This window comes from Salmo salar, chromosome ssa11 (genome assembly GCF_905237065.1).
Source record: "Salmo salar chromosome ssa11, Ssal_v3.1, whole genome shotgun sequence".
NCBI lineage: Eukaryota > Metazoa > Chordata > Actinopteri > Salmoniformes > Salmonidae > Salmo > Salmo salar.
This window is the reverse complement of record NC_059452.1, coordinates 30,487,327-30,507,500: the sequence shown is the minus strand read 5'-3', so window position 1 is coordinate 30,507,500 and position 20,174 is coordinate 30,487,327. Positions and strand designations below refer to the sequence as shown.

At 46.0% G+C, this 20,174-nt stretch overlaps 1 protein-coding gene across 3 annotated transcripts in view; it reads left to right on the top strand.

Annotated features, from left to right (window-relative positions):
* LOC106562446 (nuclear factor of activated T-cells, cytoplasmic 3) overlaps nucleotides 1-20,174 on the top strand; it is an 83,407-nt gene that overhangs the window by 49,188 nt on the left and 14,045 nt on the right. For 2 of the 3 annotated variants that reach the window (XM_045689319.1, XM_045689317.1), the window contains exons 4-9: nucleotides 3,262-3,461; nucleotides 3,993-4,189; nucleotides 4,363-4,503; nucleotides 15,479-15,534; nucleotides 15,736-15,862; nucleotides 18,089-19,273. In XM_045689319.1, coding sequence (XP_045545275.1) covers nucleotides 3,262-3,461; nucleotides 3,993-4,189; nucleotides 4,363-4,503; nucleotides 15,479-15,534; nucleotides 15,736-15,862; nucleotides 18,089-19,273 — 1,906 coding nt within the window. The remainder of the gene's footprint in view (nucleotides 1-3,261; nucleotides 3,462-3,992; nucleotides 4,190-4,362; nucleotides 4,504-15,478; nucleotides 15,535-15,735; nucleotides 15,863-18,088; nucleotides 19,274-20,174) is intronic. The other variant, XM_045689318.1, reaches the window with a different exon arrangement.

The window sequence follows — 20,174 nt, the reverse complement described above, 5'->3', positions numbered from 1 at the left end:
ATTTCTTATGAGACTTTACCTTTCTGCTAGTCTCACCTGGTACCCTACAAAGACCTGTAGGGACAATATTAGTGACTCCCACTATAAAGAGTAGTCCTGTAGGGACAACATTAATACCACTATAACAGCTGTGTTTCTGTATTCAGGTAGGGTTAAATCAATGCTACTTCTCCTATTTGCAGATCTAAGAGACCATTATAGTGCACCTCTCTTCCTCTTTAAAAGCTCTGAAGGACTAATCCATTACTAGGCTGGACTGTTCACCCCTGTCCACTCAGCTGGGTGCCCATGTGTTGTGGATGCCACAGGCCCTATCCCTGACTCTGGCCTTGTTTCGACGGGCGAAATGGCACCACCTCTTAGGCTGATCGCCCGAAGTGTGTGTGTGTGTGTGTGTGTGTGTGTGTGTGTGTGTCACAGCGTGAGACAAGGATGTGACCTCGCATGCTTCGCCCCAGCCGTCCAAAAGCTTCTTAGCGTAGTCAGTGCAGGGTCAGGGAGGAGTCAGATTGTCTCCTAGATATCAGCCTGTAGACCGTAGGTTCAACAGGAGCAGGCTTAGAGGGCACACACACTTCCAAGACGTCCAGCTAGGAATGACTTTAGGGGGCTTTCCCTGTCCCTTTAAGTTCTATCCTAAGCCTGTGTCTGCCCCTCTGCCAGGTGCTCTTGACTTAACCACCAGGTACCATTGTTCTAATGCATGCAATATCAAAATGCTTTGGTTTTTGTTCATTAAAGCAGTGGCTGCATTTGATTAGTAAGCACCCAGTATTTCAGCATGAACAATGTGTTGTGGAACTGGAAATTCTAAGTGAGACAAATTGTCCAGTACCACATCAACCTGAACTGGAAGTAGGCCTACTGCTCAGCTGTAATGTGTCTGCCATGTGTTGAAAGGTTAAGAATCAAGAATGAAGTCCAAGTGGAACAGAACAGGTCTAATCATCCATACTCTAAAGGTCTCCATGTGTTGCTGGTGCTTTCCTAGATGTGCCTGCCTGTATAAATAGGTGGAGCTGCAAAGCAGAGAGGAGAGTGACCTAACCTGGTTGAGTTGAGCCTGGCAGGGCTGCAGTGGGCAGCTGCTGGGCCTGCTTTTAAAAAATTTGTCAGCTACCCTGAAGAAGAATTAACCAGCCAGACCAGACCAGCCGGGCCTTGTAACCTGTAACTAGGCCTATGAGGAGCCAGGTCATCATAAACCCTGCCCCCTTTCTCTCTCTCTCTCACACACACACACACACACACACACACACACACACACACACACACACACACACACACACACACACACACACACACACACACACACACACACACACACACACACACACACACACACACACACACACACACACACACACACACAGAGGTCAGGGAGAGGGGTGGGTTAGGGTTCACTGCGTAAACAAAGCCCCTGACCAGCATCGTCTTGCAGACTGTGTGTCCCGGCTACCTCACCTCCCTACCCCTATTCAGAACACTGAGGCTTTATGCTGATTAGAAGCCTGCTCCTGTCTTCAGTGTTATAGTAGTAGAGGTCTTTACCACTCTGTATGATACCCAGGGGACTCGTCTTCTCTCAAAGACCACTAAACATAACACATCGTTTCCACTGACTCTGTCTGACCCCAACAGGCCTCCATACCTCTATTCTGACCCCGCTAGGTCCCATCTATGTGTTTTAGTCAGAGAGAAAATAGTCTGAAAATTCAATAAAAACCAATGGAGTGGCTGATAGGATCTCTCCCCCCTAAGTGAGCACACACCACCACAGTCAAGCTTTCAGTTGGAGCTGGAAAGGAAAAGGATGTCCAATAATTGCTTTCAGAGAAAGTAAATATTTTAAAACCTAGCGGCATGTGATTTTTGGTGGTTGGTGTTTTTCTCAGGTACACTTGTTTCCATCCAGACCATCATTTCACTGTTTTGGCTGCTGTTGCTCTGTGGACCAACTGCATAATGACTTCTCCCACCCTCAAACCCCCCTCCTTTCTTTTCTCTTTTTTACTCCTTCCACACCTAACCTTTTTCTCTCTTTCCCCAAACAGTAACACCGGTGTGTGTGTGTGAGACGCAGGGTGGGGAGCAGGGGTAACCCTCCAGCTGCGGTGGAGCCAGGGGTTGGATGTGGCTTGGCTGGGCCGGGGAGGTGGGTACGGGGCAGGTGGTGGGTGGAAGTGGTGGTGGAGGGGGTGCCATCCTGCCGTCACGGCCCCTGCCAAGCACAACATTCCTAACAGTAGTGGGATTGTGTTGTCGGTGTTTTCTCTGTCCCTCTGAGGAGAGAATGGAGGGGAGGGGCTCTCACCTGCATGGCAGGCTGGTGGCCATTTTGGCTCCTGAAAGAGCCAAGAAGGAGAGAGCAGCTGCATAGGCTGCCCAGGGCTCAGGCCAAGCTGGCACTGGCACCACAGCTGGATCAGGGTCATGGGCGTTGGTTGGCAATTTCACTGACAGGTTTAGTCTAGAACCCAAAACCGCAGCTTCACCAATAAAATGTTCTTTAAAAGGTGCACGATAGACCACACAGAATGAGTTGAAGATCATATCCGTGGTGACTTGTTTTTCCAAGTTTGCACTCCATTCAGTAAAGTTGTAGCCATTTTGTTTCCGGTACTGTGGTGCACCAAAGAATGTCTTTCAAGATAGATTTTTTTTTTCACTCCATTTCCATTTCCATGGTCTTTCTCCTTTCTCTCTCGTGTTTTGAAAACGTGTCTCCTCGTTTTTTGCTTGGTCTTTTTGGGTAGCTCCGACCTGTTGGGGGTTTGTCTCGGAAAATACTGGGCTAAGGTCTGAGATGGTGGTTCCTCTGCAGAAGGGATTTTGGAGGTAATTGTGCACATGCTGGTTGGGATCCCTGTTAAAACAGAGAGTAGACAAAGGGGGAAATGATGAGGGTCTTTAGTTCGAGGAGGAGAACGTGTTTGTGTATGTGCGTGTGTGTGTGTGTGTGTGTGTGTGTGTGTGTGTGTGCGTGTGTGTGTGTGTGTTGACCTGGTTGGAGGCCAAGTAGAGAGATCCAGATGAATCTCCAGAGATCCTGCCAGAAATTCCTGACTGACTGGGGGTTTTCACTTGAACGTTTGAAGCTGACATTTAGGCTAGACTCCCTCCAGAAAAGAGAGAAATGGGCATTGGGAAGTAAAGGAAATGTGCAGATTGTCCTGGAAGTGCGATGCTCATATGGACTCTATCTAAATACTAATGTTTTTCTTTCTCCCCCCTTTCCTCCGTATCTCTGCCTTGTCTCAGCTGATGGGCTACAACGAGAAGCCTGTCAACCTACAGATGTTCATCGGCACGGCAGACGACCGCTACCTCAGACCTCACGCCTTCTACCAGGTGCATCGGATCACTGGGAAAACGGTGGCCACCGCCAGCCAGGAGATCATCATCTCCAGCACCAAAGTTCTCGAGATTCCTCTGCTTCCCGAAAACAATATGTCTGCCAGGTGGGTGTCATGGTCGCTCAAGGATTACATTACTCAGTTGAATTATGAGCGCTACCTCCTAGCACAGAGGAAGACCTTGAAAGTGTAAAAATAACCGTTTATGATCAAACAGGATCGTAATATCCACAGACAGACACACATGCATACATACACACAGGAGGAATTTTATTTGTCTTAATTCAAACCAACAGGAGGGTTAAGTTCAGTAGGAAAATATGAGAATTTCCCACCAAGCAGAATATGCTTACAATACACTTTATTCCCTTATTTATGGATCTACATTAACCACAGTATATATTTAGTCTTTTATTTCGAAGGCTCTGGTTTTCCAAGATGTTTTGTCTTAGATTTGGTGTTTCCCCTCATAGCTGTAGCATTAATAAATCATATTTACTGCATTTACACTTTGTAATTTTAATTTGTAATATTTTTTCACAATATGATGGCAAAGGTTTATTATGGAATTCATTCAGCCTTTCATTCAGCCTAATGAATTGCTTAATTGATACCCAATCGGGGGGTGTTGCTTAGCTCCCCTCCCTATCTCTCTTGCAGTATTGACTGTGCTGGCATCCTGAAGCTGCGGAACTCAGACATTGAGCTGCGGAAGGGGGAGACTGATATCGGGCGGAAGAACACGCGTGTGCGAGTGGTGTTTCGTGTTCACATTCCCCAGCCCAATGGGAAGGTTCTCTCTCTACAGGCTGCATCCATCCCCGTGGAGTGTTGTGAGTGTCCAGATACACACACACACACACACACACACACACACACACACACACTCAGCCTTTTTCTCTCTCTTTACCCCCCCCACTCATCTCTTTTTCTCTGTCTCTTTCTATCTTTCTCATATGTACATTGCTGCCTATGTAAACCCCTCTCCTCTCCTCTATCCTCCCAGCCCAGCGTTCGGCCCAGGAGCTTCCCCAGGTAGAGAAGGCCAGTCTGACCGGCTGTCTGGTCAGCGGGGGAGAGGAGATGGTCATCACAGGATCCAACTTTTTCCCCGAATCAAAGGTCATGTTCCTGGAGAAGGGCCCTGGTAAGAGACTTGTACACACAGCGTCTCACACACAGGGGGGAAATCCTTAGGGACATCCTTGCTGAGTAATGTGATTGTTTTTCTTGATTATTTGTATTATATTGTATTTGACTTTATTTTGTAAATTGTGTATACAGTATGCAGGGCTCCCTTGTAAAAGGGATGTTGGTCTCTATGGTGTCTCCCTTTTAAAATAAAAGTAAAATAAAATATTGTTGACCCACCAGCGGACTCTTAATTCACATGGTCGAACAGTCCAACGGATCAGGAGAGATTATTTTTAGATTGTCCTCTTGCTACAATGGTCTTATATCAGATACAGCTGAAGTCGGAAGTTTACATACACCTAGGTTGGAGTCATTAAAACTCGTTTTTCAACCACTCCACAAATCGGAAGTCGGTTAGGACATCTACTTTGTGCATGACACAAGTAATTTTTCCAACAATTGTTTACAGACAGATTATTTCACTTATAATTCACTGATTCACAATTCCAGTGGGTCAGAACTGTACATACACTAAGTTGACTGTGCCTTTAAACAGCTTGCTAAATTCCAGAAAATGATGTCATGGCCTTAGAAGCTTCTGATGGGCTAATTGACATCATTTGAGACAATTGGAGGTGTACCTGTGTATGTATTTCAAGGCCTACCTTCAAACTCAGTGCCTCTTTGCTTGACATCATGGGCAAATCAAAATAAATCAGCCAAGACCTCAGAAAAAACATTGTAGACCTCCACAAGTCTGATTCATCCTTGGGAGCAATTTCCAAATGCCTGAAGGTACCACGTTCATCTGTACAAACAATAGTACGCAAGTATAAACACCATGGGACCACCATACCGCTCAGGAAGGAGACGTGTTCTGTCTCCTAGAGATGAATGTACTTCGGTGTGAAAAGTGCAAATCAATCCCAGAACAACAGCAAAGGACCTTGTGAAGGAAACGGGTACAAAAGTATCTATATCCACAGTAAAACGAGTCCTATATCAACATAACCTGAAAGGCCGCTCAGCAAGGAAGAAGCCACTGCTCCAAAACCGCCATAAAAAAAGCCAGACTACGGTTTGCAACTGCACATGGGGACAAAGATCGTACTTTTTGGAGAAATGTCCTCTGGTCTGATGAATCAAAAATAGAACTGTTTGGCCATAATGACCATCGTTATGTTTGGAGGAAAAAGGGAGAGGCTTGCAAGCCGAAGAACACCATCCCAACCATTGAAGCATGGGGGTGGCAGCATCATGTTGTGGGGGTGCTTTGCTGCAGGAGGGACTGGTGCACTTCACAAAATAGATGGCTCCATGAGGAAGGAAAATTATGTGGATATATTAAAGAAACGTCTCAAGACATCAGTCAGGAAGTTAAAGCTTGGTCGCAAATGGGTCTTCCAAATGGACAATGACCCCAAGTATACTTCCAAAGTTGTGGGAAAATGGCTTAAGGACAACAAAGTCAAGGTATTGGAGTGGCCATCACAATCCCATAGAAAATATGTGGGCAGAAATGAAAAAGCGTATGCGAGCAAGGACGCCTACAAGCCTGACTCAGTTACACCAGCTCTGTCAGGAGGAATGGGCCAAAATTCACCCAACTTATTGTGGGAAGCTTGTGGAAGGCTACTCAAAATGTTTGACCCAAGTTAAACAATTTAAAGACAATGCTACCAAATACTAATTGAGTGTATGTAAACGTCTGACCCACTGGGAATGTGATGAAAGAAATAAAAGCTGAAATAAATCATTCTCTCTACTATTATTCTGACATTTCAAATTCTTAAAATAAAGTGGTGATCCTAACTGACCTAAGATAGGGAATTTTTACTAGGATTAAATGTCAGGAATTGTGAAACTGAGTTTAAATGTATTTGGCTAAGGTTTATGTAAACTTCCGACTCCAAGTGTATATAATACTATTTGGTTCATCCAAATTAAACAGCTTAGAATATCCACAGTAGCAAATTCTCTGTAGTTTGGATCCAGTGAGTTGACCCAAGATCTGGGTTGCTTTAGGTACTGTACCTCCAGCTTAACTAAAATCAAATAAAAAATCTATTCAAAATGTATTGGTCACATACACATGGTTAGCAGATGCTAATGCGAGTGTAGCGAAATGCTTGTGCTTCTAGTTCCGACCATGCAGTAATATCTAACAAGTAATCTAACAATTTCACAACAACTACCTTATATACACAAGTGTAAAGGAATGAATAAGAATATGTACATATAAATATATGGATGAGCGATGGCCGAACGGCATAGGCAAGATGCAGTAGATGGTATAGAGTACAGTATATACATATGAGATGAGTAATGTAGGGTATGTAAACGTTATATAAGTGGCATTGTTTAAAGTGACAAGTGATACATTTATTACATCCAATTTTTAATTATTAAAGTGGCTAGAGATTTGAGTCAGTATGTTGGCAGCAGCCACTCAATGTTAGTGATGGCTGTTTAACAGTCTGATGGCCTTAAGATAGAAGCTGTATTTCAGTCTCTCGGTCCCAGCTTTGATGCACCTGTACTGACCTCGCCTTCTGGATGATAGCGGGGTGAACAGGCAGTGGCTCGGGTGGTTGTTGTCCTTGATGATCTTTTTGGCCTTCCTGTGACATCGGGTGGTGTAGGTGTCCTGGAGGGCAGGTAGCTTGACCCCGGTGATGCGTTGTGCAGACCTCACTACCCTCTGGAGAGCCTTACGGTTGTGGGCGGAGCAGTTGCTGTACCAGGCGGTGATACAGCCCGACAGGATGCTCTCGACTGTGCATCTGTAAAAGTTTGAGTGTTTTTGGTGACAAACCAAATTTCTTCAGCCTCCTGAGGTTGAAGAGGCACTGTTGCAACAACGTAACTATTGTTGTGTAGAAAACAGCAGGAGTGTAAGGACCCTTCTCAACATACTCTAGATAGAACGTCACCATCACCAATCTCCTCTTGCAACACAGAGTTCAAACAGGTTCCAATAGCTGATTTACTGACTGCGGAGGAAGAGTCAGACCCAACTAGATAGAAACACCTGGAAAAAGAACAGTCCTATGCCTCCTACAGCCCTGGGCTGCGTTCCACACCATGCTGCTATCCCGCCCACTAGCACTGCTCTACTATTTAAAGCACATCTCTATTCTGTCATCCATGGAATGTCACTACTGAGTTCTGAGTTATAATACACACATAGCTCAAGAGCAAGAGACACTAAAAATGGATCTCAATCTCTTTTTCTGATCGTTTCTGTCCATCCCAAGAGAAAGATGGGTAGCATATCTGGCTACTGCTACTGACTGATACACAGGTTATCACACACTCACACAATACAATCTACTGCTTCCACCTGGCTCCTCAGTCTCTCTCTAGTCCTTATCAGTGTTAATATTTAGCCCTGCCCTGACCTGTTTAGTGTATTAACTTAAGAAGAGAGAGTCTCTGAGTGTGGTCAGTCCTTCTGCTCATACTGTACCTCTTCATTAATCGCTTGGGTTGAACTTAGCTTACTACAACCCACTATTTAGACTCTCCCTCCTCTAACTCTTTCAATAATAAAACACAAGTATGGGCGGGTTCCAGGATGGAAACTGTGAAAGGGTGACAGCATTCTGTGAACCAGTCCCTGCCTGCCCACCATAGCTTTGTGAAAGAGGCCAAACTGAATCAAGTTCAAACACGGAGGAGAGTCAAGGGTGCTGTTACTTATTGACTAAGATACATTATTTTGAGAAATTGAGTGGAAACCTTTTAACCTAGGAGTGGAGAGTTTACCCTAAGAGTGGAGTGGAGGAAACTTGGGCCCTGCAAACATGATGTGTGTCATCATGGGGGAAAGAGAGCGATAATGATGATCTGGTTTGTGTAAATTGTCCCTCATCAAGGCTAATCCAGACGCTTATTGCAGAACATGCCTGATTGGAGGGAGCGGATGGAGGGATGGAATAAAGAGAGGAGAGTAAGAGAGTAGTAATGACAGAGTTTTCCACCTCCTCCTTCCATAAACAGAGTACAACAGTGGAATCACGTTTATTGTGGTTAGTTAGTTAATGTATAGTCACTGTTTCCTGTGGGGGGTAGGGTGGGGACTTCATGCGGGGGTTGGTGGATGGGAACTTCATGCGGGGGGTAGGGTGGGGACTTCATGCGGGGGGTAGGGTGAGGACTTCATGTGGGGGTTAGGGTGAGGACTTCATGCGGGGGGTAGGATGGGGGTCTTCCTGGGGGTGTAGGGTGGGATCTTCATGTGGGGGGTAGGATAGGGTCTTACTGCGGGGTTAGGATGGGGTCTTCCTGGGGGGGTAGGGTGGGGTCTTCATGTGGGGGGTAGGATGGTGTCTTCCTGCGGGGGGTAGGGTGGGGTCTTCCTGGGGGGGTAGGGTGGGGTCTTCCTGCGGGGGGTAGGATGGGGTCTTCCTGCGGGGGGTAGGATGGGGTCTTCCTACGGGGGGTAGGATGGGGTCTTCCTGGGGTATACATACAAATAAATGCAGTGGCGGCGCGCCGCTCCTAAATGCACAGAGGAGAGGAGGGTTGGGTAACAGGGATCCCTAGCTCCAGGCACCAGTTGATAACAAGTACTACATTATGGTTTATGGAATCTCTACTGGACTCTCTATGGTTTATGGAATCTCTACTGGACTCTCTATGGTTTATGGAATCTCTACTGGACTCTCTACGGTTTATGGAATCTCTACTGGACTCTCTATGGTTTATGGAATCTCTACTGGACTCTCTATGGTTTATGGAATCTCTACTGGACTCTCTATGGTTTATGGAATCTCTACTGGACTCTCTATGGTTTATGGAATCTCTACTGGACTCTCTACGGTTTATGGAATCTCTACTGGACTCTCTATGGTTTATGGAATCTCTACTGGACTCTCTATGGTTTATGGAATCTCTACTGGACTCTCTATGGTTTATGGAATCTCTACTGGACTCTCTATGGTTTATGGAATCTCTACTGGACTCTCTACGGTTTATGGAATCTCTACTGGACTCTCTACGGTTTATGGAATCTCTACTGGACTCTCTACGGTTTATGGAATCTCTACTGGACTCTCTACGGTTTATGGAATCTCTACTGGACTCTACGGTTTATGGAATCTCTACTGGACTCTATGGTTTATGGACTCTCTACTGGACTCTCTATGGTTTATGGAATCTCTACTGGACTCTATGGTTTATGGAATCTCTACTGGACTCTCTACGGTTTATGGAATCTCTACTGGACTCTCTACGGTTTATGGAATCTCTACTGGACTCTCTATGGTTTATGGAAGCTCTACTGGACTCTCTATGGTTTATGGAAGCTCTACTGGACTCTCTATGGTTTATGGAATCTCTACTGGACTCTCTATGGTTTATGGAATCTCTACTGGACTCTCTACTGGACTCTCTTCTTGACTTGTTCAATTCCCGTTTTTAAAGATGATAAAAGTCACTTTCAATAGAAACGTTTGCTAAATGACCATACTATGTTTTTATTACAAGCAGTAATGGAGGTATTTTAGTGAGTTGGTTGTGTGTGTCCATCCAGTTTACCAGTTCTTTGTGGGCTTCAGTTAGTTATGTCAATGGACTGGACTGCACTGCAGATAGGGGAGGAGGGAGAGGGGTAGTTGAAGAAGGGGAGCCATAATGATGCAGGCAGGCGAACTCTGGTCCATCTCTCTACAGCAGGTCTGTCAGTGTGAGGTCTGGTCTTTGGCTCGTTCGCTCATCACCTCCTAATGCTAGGAAAAGCAGAAAGGTCCTTTCCCTCTGTCCAGATGAAACAGGATCACATCCATTGGCTTCACGCTGACTTCTATCACTTTATTACCTGCTCTGGGGGAGGGAGGGAGGGAGGGAGGGAGGGAGGGAGGGAGGGAGCAGTTTGGCTCAGAGGAAGGGGAATATGAAAAATGCATTATTATTATTCTGAGGGAAAAAAATATTATTTGACCAGAGTGAACCTCATCAAACAGAAGAAAAGGACCCCTAGATGGAATGACTGACTATACTGACTGACTCTACTGATGGACTATTTTGGCCTACTGACTACTGGCTTACTGACTGTACTGTACTGACTATACTGGCTTACTGACTGACTACTCTACTGACTCTACTGGCTTACTGACTGACTGTACTGTACTGACTATACTGGCTTACTGGCTCTACTGGCTTACTGACTGACTGTACTTTACTGGCTTACTGACTCAACTGGCTTACTGACTGACTGTACTGTACTGACTATACTGGCATACTGACTACTGACTGACTGCTGTACTGACTATACTGGCCAACTGACTCTACTGTCTTACTGACTGACTGTACTGTACTGACTATACTGGCCTACTGACTCTACTGTCTTACTGACTGACTGTACTGTACTGACTATACTGGCTTACTGACTGACTGTACTGACTCTACTGTCTTACTGACTGACTGTACTGTACTGACTATACTGGCCTACTGACTCTACTGTCTTACTGACTGACTGTACTGTACTGACTATACTGGCTTACTGACTGACTCTACTGTACTGACTACTGGCTTACTGACTACTGTACTGACTATACTGGCATACTGACTACTGACTGACTGTACTGTACTCAAATCCAATTTATTTATATAGCCCTTCGTACATCAGCTGATATCTCAAAGTGCTGTACAGAAACCCAGCCTAAAACCCCAAACAGCAAGCAATGCATGTGAAAGAAGCACGGTGGCTAGGAAAAACTCCCTAGGAAAAACTCCCTAGAAAGGCCAAAAACCTAGGAAGAAACCTAGAGAGGAACCAGGCTATGAGGGGTGGCCAGTCCTCTTCTGGCTGTGCCGGGTGGATATTATAACAGAACATGGTCAAGATGTTAAAATGTTCATAAATGACCAGCATGGTCAAATAATAATAATCATAGTAGTTGTCGAGGGTGCAACAAGCACGTCCGGTGAACAGGTCAGGGTTCCATAGCCGCAGGCAGAACAGTTGAAACTGGAGCAGCAGCACGGCCAGGTGGACTGGGGACTGCAAGGAGTCATCATGCCAGGTAGTCCTGAGGCATGGTCCTAGGGCTCAGGTCCTCCGAGAGAAAGAAAGAAAGAGAGAATTAGAGAGAGCATATTTAAATTCACACAGGACACCGGATAAGACAAGAGAAATACTCCAGATGTAACAGACTGACCCTAGCCCCCCGACACATAAACTACTGCAGCATAAATACTGGAGGCTGAGACAGGAGGGATCAGAAGACACTGTGGCCCCATCCGATGATACCCCCGGACAGGGCCAAACAGGCAGGATATAACCCCACCCACTTTGCCAAAGCACAGCCTCCACACCACTAGAGGGATGTCTCCAACCACCAACTGACTATACTGGCTTACTGGCTCAACTGGCTTACTGACTGACTGTACTCTACTGACTCTACTGGCTTACTGACTGACTGTACTGTACTGACTCTACTGGCTTACTGGCTCTACTGGCTTACTGACTGACTGTACTTTACTAGCTTACTGACTCAACTGGCTTACTGACTGACTGTACTTTACTAGCTTACTGACTCAACTGGCTTACTGACTGACTGTGCTGTACTGACTATACTGGCCTACTGACTCTACTGTCTTACTGACTGACTGTACTGTACTGACTCTACTGGCTTACTGACTGACTGTACTGTAATGACTATACTGGCTTACTGACTCTACTGTACTTACTGACTACTGACTGACTCTACTGACTGACTCTACTGACTGACTCTACTGTAATGACTACTGTAGGGCCTTGATGAGGGCAGAAGGCGAGGGGAGGATGATGTAAAGAAAACTGTGGTTGAATTGAAATTGCATTTAACACACCAGGCACCAGTGTTTTTCCTTTCTTCCATACAAAAGGTCTAAAAGCTACAGTTATTCTAGCTTTCTGAATAGCTTAGCCCTCATTGTTTTGGTAGATATCATAACACATGGACGTGTGTTTTAACTCTCTGAGAGAGGAGTGTATATAGAACATGTTTTTCTCTGAAAGGGAGGGGTGGATGGATGTGTTTTCTCTCCATCATCGGGTAGGTTCCAGTTGGTGCTTGTTTAGTGGTGGGCGGAGGACGGTGGCAGTACACGTGGGGCCCTCTCCCTCCTCTCTCCTGCCTATTGAATGTCAACATGTGCTGCAGAAATACATTTAGTATGCTGAAATCAGACAGAGCTAAGGCACCCAAGGTCATTATTCAGTCATTACCAGAAAGCTGACTCAGATACCTAGAGGAGTAGCTCGAGCCCCTCTTTCACGAGAAGAGATGGAACCTCCCAGTAGAGATACAATAGCCTAAAGTGGCTTATGTCATAAACCTGTTCTGTTTCATTCTGTGGGACGGTGGAATCTCCAGACACTTCTATAGAGCTCAAATGCACCACAGGATTACTGGGGCAAAGACTGTCATCTGCCTCTGTTAGGATGAGATCAAGGGTCTTCCTAACTAAAGTAGTATGTTATCTCTCTGAACAGTTACCAGTTAAGAGGAGATCAGAGTAGGGCCATCTACTATAGATGGCTATTAGAAGGGGAAGTGTTTGGAAAGAAAAGCAGAATACTGTAGATGTACAGGACTTAGCCTATAACTACAGTACAGCTATAAGTTCCCATTGTAAAGATGGGGATTCTTTCAGCAGGCATTAGGGCAGATTGTTTTGGGGAGCCCATTGGTTAAGTGGAGAAGTAACACAGGTGCAGTCAGATGTAATCAGATCCATATGTGATGTTATGAACAGCATGAAACAGCCCCATTTGCAATTGCAAGGTAGCGTGGCATCATGCCATTTAAAAAAAGTTGTACCTACTTACTACTGTAAGTGACTGCAGTATCAATCTGACCTAGAATACGTGGACAACTACAAATACCTAGGTGTCTGGCTAGACTGTAAGCTCTCCTTCCAGACTCATATCAAACATCTCCAATCCAAAATCAAATCTAGAATCGGCTTTCTATTTCGCAACAAAGCCTCCTTCACTCACGCCGCCAAACTTACCCTAGTAAAACTGACTATCCTACCGATCCTCGACTTCGGCGATGTCATCTCCAAAATAGCTTCCAATATTCTACTCAGCAAATTGGATGCAGTCTATCACAGTGCCATCCGTTTTGTTACCAAAGCGCCTTATACCACCCACCACTGTGACCTGTATGCTCTAGTCGGCTGGCCCTCGCTACATATTCGTCGCCAGACCCACTGGCTCCAGGTCATCTAGAAGTCTATGCTAGGTAAAGCTCCGCCTTATCTCAGCTCACTGGTCACGATAACAACACCCAGCCGTAGCACGCACTCCAGCAGGTATATCTCACTGGTCATCCCCAAAGCCAACACCTCCTTTGGCTGCCTTTCCTTCCAGTTCTCTGCTGCCAGTGAATGGAACGAATTCCAAAAATCGCTGAAGCTGGAGACTTACATTTCCCTCACTAACTTTAAACTTCAGCTATCTGAGCAGCTAACCGATCGCTGCAGCTGTACATAGTCCATCTGTAAATAGCCCACCCAATCTACCTACCTCATCCCCATATTGTTTTTATTTACTTTGCTGCTCTTTTGCACACCAGTATCACTACTTACACACCATCTGCTCATCTATCACTCCAGTGTTAATCTGCTAAATTGTAATTACTTTGCTACTATGGCCTATTTATTGCCATACCTCCTCATGCCATTTGCACACACTGTATATAGACTTTATTTTTTTCTATTGTGTTATTGACTGTACTCTTGTTTATTCCATGTGTAACTCTGTGTTGTTGTATGTTGTCGAACTGCTTTTCTTTATCTTGGCCAGGTCGCAGTTGTAAATGAGAACTTGTTCTCAACTAGCTTACCTGGTTAAATAAAGGTGAAATAAAAAAAGTAGTTGTGCAGTAGTAGCGGAGTACATTTCTGATTTAGTAGTTGTGATGATCGTGACTTCTCCTTAACTGCAGCAGCCCGTTATAATTCTCTCAACTGTTTTTCTGAATGGCTGGATGCCTAAGATGTCTGGCCAGATCATTAGATCTGTAGGAGGAAAACTGGAAAATAAGAGGATGTTTCCTTTCCTAAGCCAGCCAGAACTCTGGCAGCGCAACGAAGCCTAGCGCGTGGTGGACCGACCGGCAGAGGGAGGAGGGAGGCACGGATTTTGAATAAATAGAGAGTTATTCCACTCGTCTCTCCATAATGTTAACCAGGCAAGACAAATTGCAGGATATTTAGACTTCGATTACTTTTTAATAGCTGTAAAAATACTCTCCACAGAATTTGTGTCCATAAAGATGACATCATTGAGATGTTTCTGTTCCCCCAGCCAGAACCAATTGAAATCCCTCTGCTTTCCGAAGATCTTCTGTGGTTCATATTGAGCCATGTCTGCTGGGGCAGAGAGTCTTACACTAACATGATGATCATTAGGAAAATAGACAGTAACCCAGAAGATATATTACAAAAAGACTTAAAGATGGTTCTGAAATATAGTGCGATGATCATAGATTGTCTTCATAATTAGGTTCTTTGGCCGGAGTGTATTGCATGTCAGGTGCTTTGAGCTACTTGACTTATTCAACTCAGCATTACTATATGATCTTTAGATTTAATGGTCTTGGTTTTCTATTTGAAAACTATTTGGCAGATACTATAATTCACTTCCTCCCAGATTCACATTGATATAGGAATTAGTCCAAGAGCTGGCAATTCAATTAGGGGAGGATTTGATGAAGTCCTTTGTGTCAAATTTGTCTGTTGACTCCATCTGTTTTATGGAGGAGGAGGAGGAGGTGGGTTGACTCTATGCTGAATCCCTTTGGGTGCCATTCTACCATTTATTCAATTAATTCACACATCATTTGAAAAGCAGACAAAGAGCTGAATGCATTGTCTCTCGCCAGGCCCAGACTGGAGTGGGAATGCTGTGATCTTGCCGTCTGTCAAAATGGAGTCCTACAATGTGTTTTACTCATCTGTCATGTCTTCTCCCTCTCTTTTTGTCTTTTTAGATGGAAGACCCCAGTGGGAAGTGGAGGCGAAAATCATCCATGAGAAAAGTCAAGGAGTAAGTGGAACATAAGCTTTCTACACCTCTCTGTAACTTAGCTGTCACAAACATGATGTATATTATTCTGTATCATTAGGCTATATTTTTACAGCTGTTATATTGATGTAGCATTATTCATTAATTATTACTAAAGTATCCTGACTAATGTGAATGTCTGTGAGAAGTGGAAACGTTGAGTGTGTTGGTTCCTTCTCCCAGTCGAGCGTCGTAGTCGAGGTTCCTCCCTACCACAGTAAGACCGTGACCTCTGCTGTTCAGGTGCACTTCTACGTGTGTAACGGCAAACGGAAAAGGAGCCAATCACAACGCTTCACTTACCTGTCAGGTAGGAGGATCTACATTCTACACCAATCATAGTGCTTGAATTGCAAGTATTTAGAATCACTGGCGGTTGTGTTCCACTGCAGATGATTAGATATGGCAACACGTGGTGTTTAGCTAACATCTCATCAACCACATTTATATGATGTAGCAATTGTGTCGTATGTGTGGCAGTGGGAGTGTTCTAAAGACATACTGGAACAGGATCAAGTGGAGTCACGTTGAAACCTGCTTTTCACTCCTCTGTTGACCTCTCAGGGGGACTGACAGAAAGCAGATACAGCCATGGAAAGCAGCAGCACAGGCATACAAACATACACACACTGCTGAGGATCCTGCTTTTGGGCTTAGCTAACTAACCCGGTTTTGGAGAGCTTTGAACTTTCCCTCCCAGTTTGCATAGCTGTGGTTAAAGAAGGGGCACCTCCACTAACAGTTACATGTGCACCTGCCAACTGTTCATGTAAAGCACCATGAAACTCTATTGCTGTCTTTTTATGATGTGTATTTGCATTTAAGTTTTAGTATGCAAGTCTCTGCTCTCCAGGAACATTTTACTGCACACAGGAATTGTGGGAATTTCAAACGGTGTTGTTTGTCTAAAATTAAATCTCTCCAAGGCTTTTTTTTTAACGTGGATTCTACAGTTTCCTAATGTTTTTCATTAAGTCAAATCCCTGCATAGTTACTTGATATTGTTATTGTTTTCCAACAATAACGTCAAACCAACGTTAGTCAAAATGAAAACTGTGTTGGCGGAATATAATGACAAGTGAGCAATTTCTGATATCACAGCAGTGTGTGTGCGTGCGTTTAGATGTGTATGTGCCCCTCCACCCACTCTCCGTTTGCAGCACGTCGCCCACTCTTCAAGTGCTTCCTGTTTTCCACGCTACCCTACCAGGACAGCCAATTAGTGCACAGCACAGGAAGCCTGCTCTGTCAGTGTATACGCCACTATTGTTACCACGGACACCGCATGCTTAATTGTGTCATCACCGGCCCACCAATCACACTGTGCTACCTAGTGTGCGTGGGTAGTAGGGCCCTGGCTGGCACGGCGCAGTTTAGGGATGAACTGTGAGAAAAGAGCATCAGTTAACTTCTGAGATCCCTTAAAGAGGATGTCACGATTAGAATGTGTAGGGTTCTCAGTTGTTCCTGGTCAGGTGGTCAAGACAAGAAAAACTTAGTCATCAGGGTTGGCCAAGTATGGATAGGTGCTGTCAGCATAGTCCAGAGGAAGACCCTTCTGTCTCTACAATATCGCAGTGTCTTTCCCCTTCAAAACGAAAACATGTAAAACATTTTTTTTTTTTAAAGCACCATTTAACCCAATCTATCACAGTATCTCTGTCCCTTCCCCCTCAGACACAAGTCTTCCTGGCTGTATTCTCTCAGTAACATGCCTGTCAGAGGGAGGGCCCGGGGAGGTAGTAGGGGTACTAGGGGCTGTGAACTGGTTTGTCCTCCTCCTGGTTTCAGCATGGCTGGAAGGCATTTTGCTTCTCCTCATACTGCTGTCAACATGATGGCACCCAAACCCAACAACATATGCTCCCTCTCTCTGATTCAGAGCTGGGTCAAAACAAAACCCTGCCCGGTCACAAGCACCAGATTGGGAAATAGGTCACTGATTGGTACACAGCAGAGATGTGCTATGCGCTGATGTAAAGGTGCTCTGTTTAAGTAAAGATTTCTAATCTAGTTAACACATACATTCTGAACTTGGGTGAACCACAATGCTTTGACTTGGTGGATGTTGATTGGGAAGTTAATCCTGAGATTTGGCTATTTGTGGAGTTCCATAATTTGGTAAACAAATGAGTACTGCCTTGTGTTTTTCTTTGGAATTCATTATCTGTTGTCATAATCATCACATACGTCACCAAAATATTTATGGCTGCAATGAAAGATTTGAATATATTAATGATGGTATCATGTGAATGGCAATGTGTTGGTTTCCCGTACTGAGTGTCTCTCTCTCTCTCTCTCTCTCTCTCTCTCTCTCTCTCTCTCTCTCTCTCTCTCTCTCTCTCTCTCTCTCTCTCTCTCTCTCTCTCTCTCTGCTCTCTCTCTCTCTCTCTCTCTCTCTCTCTGCTCTCTCTCTCTCTCTCTCTCTCTGTCTACCGCTCTCTCTCTCTCTCTCTCTCTGTCTACTGCTCTCTCTCTCTCTCTCTCTCTCTCTCTCTCTCTCTCTCTCTCTCTCTCTCTCGCTCACTGTCTCCAGTCCTGGTGAAGCAGGAGCACAACAGAGAAGAGATGGAAGGGCCCCCTGCTGTGCCCCCCATGCCTGGTATGTCCATGCCCCTGGCCCATGCTGCCAGCCTGGTCCGCAGTACCCACACCCAGCTGCCTTCCCCTGAGCAGGGCCACCCACCGGACGGCCTTCTGTCCAGCTCTCCCCGGGGCCTGGCTGCGGGCCCCGGCTCCAGCCTCCATACTCTGCAGCCTGCCTGCCCCCTCATGGGCTCCCCCTCCTTCCAGCACCTGCCTCACCTCCAGGGCCGAGGCCTCCACACGCCTGCTGACTGCCACATGACGTTCCATCCGGGCCCAGCCCCTCCCAACAGGCCCTCTTACCAACACCATCCTGTGCAGCAGAGTCACACCCACCCCGGCCACCTAAGCAACCTAAATCCCAACCTGCCCTACAATGGCCAGCCCAGCCTTTCCATGAACATGAACACTGGGGCTCCTCAGGGCTATGAGAGGATGCCTTACCACCAGCAGCAGTCTGACCCCGGGGCCTCCCACCCCCACCCCATGGGGCTGGGTATGGTGTACCACTCCTCCCCATCCACCTCCGCCCAGCAGGCCTCCAGCCCCCACAGCCCCATCTCCACGGCCCCCCACAGCCAGCCCATGACCCATTCCTCCCACTCTGCCCCTCACCTGCTCTCCATGGGCTACCACTGCCCCCCCAACCCTAGCCAGGTGCCCTCGCCCACCCGCCCCAACCACCCCATGGGCCAGCCCTCACCCACCCACCCCAACCATCCGATGCAGCCCTCCCCCCAGCTGCAGAGAGCTATGGGGGGCTACCACCCCACCAGCCAGAGGTCTGCCTCCTGTCCCACTACCTCCAGTGCCCCTCCAGCCCACATGGTTCCCTCGCCCCATTCCGGGCCATCCTCCCCCCAGCTCCACTCCCTGCCCTACCAGTCGCCCACCTCCCCCTCCCCCACCGGCAGCCCTCTGGGCCCCCCAGCACACAGTCCCCAGGCCAGCAGCCCTGTCATGTCCAGCCTGTCCCCAGGCTCGTGCAGCAGCAACCCCGTGCAGCAGCACCCCCTTGCCCCCCAGCAGAGCCCCTTCCCTACAGAGGGGGAGAGTGTGAACATCAAGCAGGAGCCGGAGGAGAGAGAGCCCACCTTCAGATCCATCGGCCTGCAGGACATCACACTGGACGACGGTAAAACACAGCTCTGTCTATGTCAGCCTCTCCATCTCTCTGTGTGTCTGTACTCACTACACTCTCTCTGTATCTCATTCTCTCTTGATTAGAGGGAATTTAAAAGCCCTTAAGTTTTCATTATTTTATTATCCTTTTAGAATAAAAAAAAAGTTGCATTACATTACATTGTTGCATAGCATCCAGCTAACACGTGTTTTACAAAAATGCTTCTGTTTTATAACACTGTGTAAAAAGATACCTTCCAGCAGTCACTGAATTTTCCTGGGTGAAAGGATGTCTCATTGTAGTGATTGTATTTCATAAATACAGCACTTAAACCGGCAGTTGGGTTTTGTACACAGTTGGGTTGTTATTGAGTGGTCCTGACAGGAGGATTGGACATCATAGCAGCACAATAGACTAATGACTCTCGCACTAAAGACCTCGTCACAAATAGCTCATCCCCATCTGACACACACACAACACACACACACACACACACACGCACACACACAAGTAAGGAGATTCATTCTTTGGGTTCACCTCGTTTGTATTAACTGAATGTTGCAACAGTGGGAATACTAGGAAAATAGTTTTATACCGCTGTAATTACTGTGTGTGGAAGGCCCTTTCCATTCTGAAGAGGACTAATGTACCTCTATTTACGGGGGTATAACAAACTGACTGGAGAATGATGAGACTAACTCATTAACAGTGCCTCTTCACTACAAATCCTAACTCGGCACAAGCCGTTTGAGAAACCACCATTCCCCATTTAGTTTCTAATCTGCCATGCACAGCTACTTCTGCTTCTCTGCACCCTGGTCCCGCTCAGTCACGTATTCAAATAAACAGCAGTCAAATGGCCCATAGTTAATAAACAGCCTGGAGTGGCTGCGACTGAAAGTGTGTGTGCATC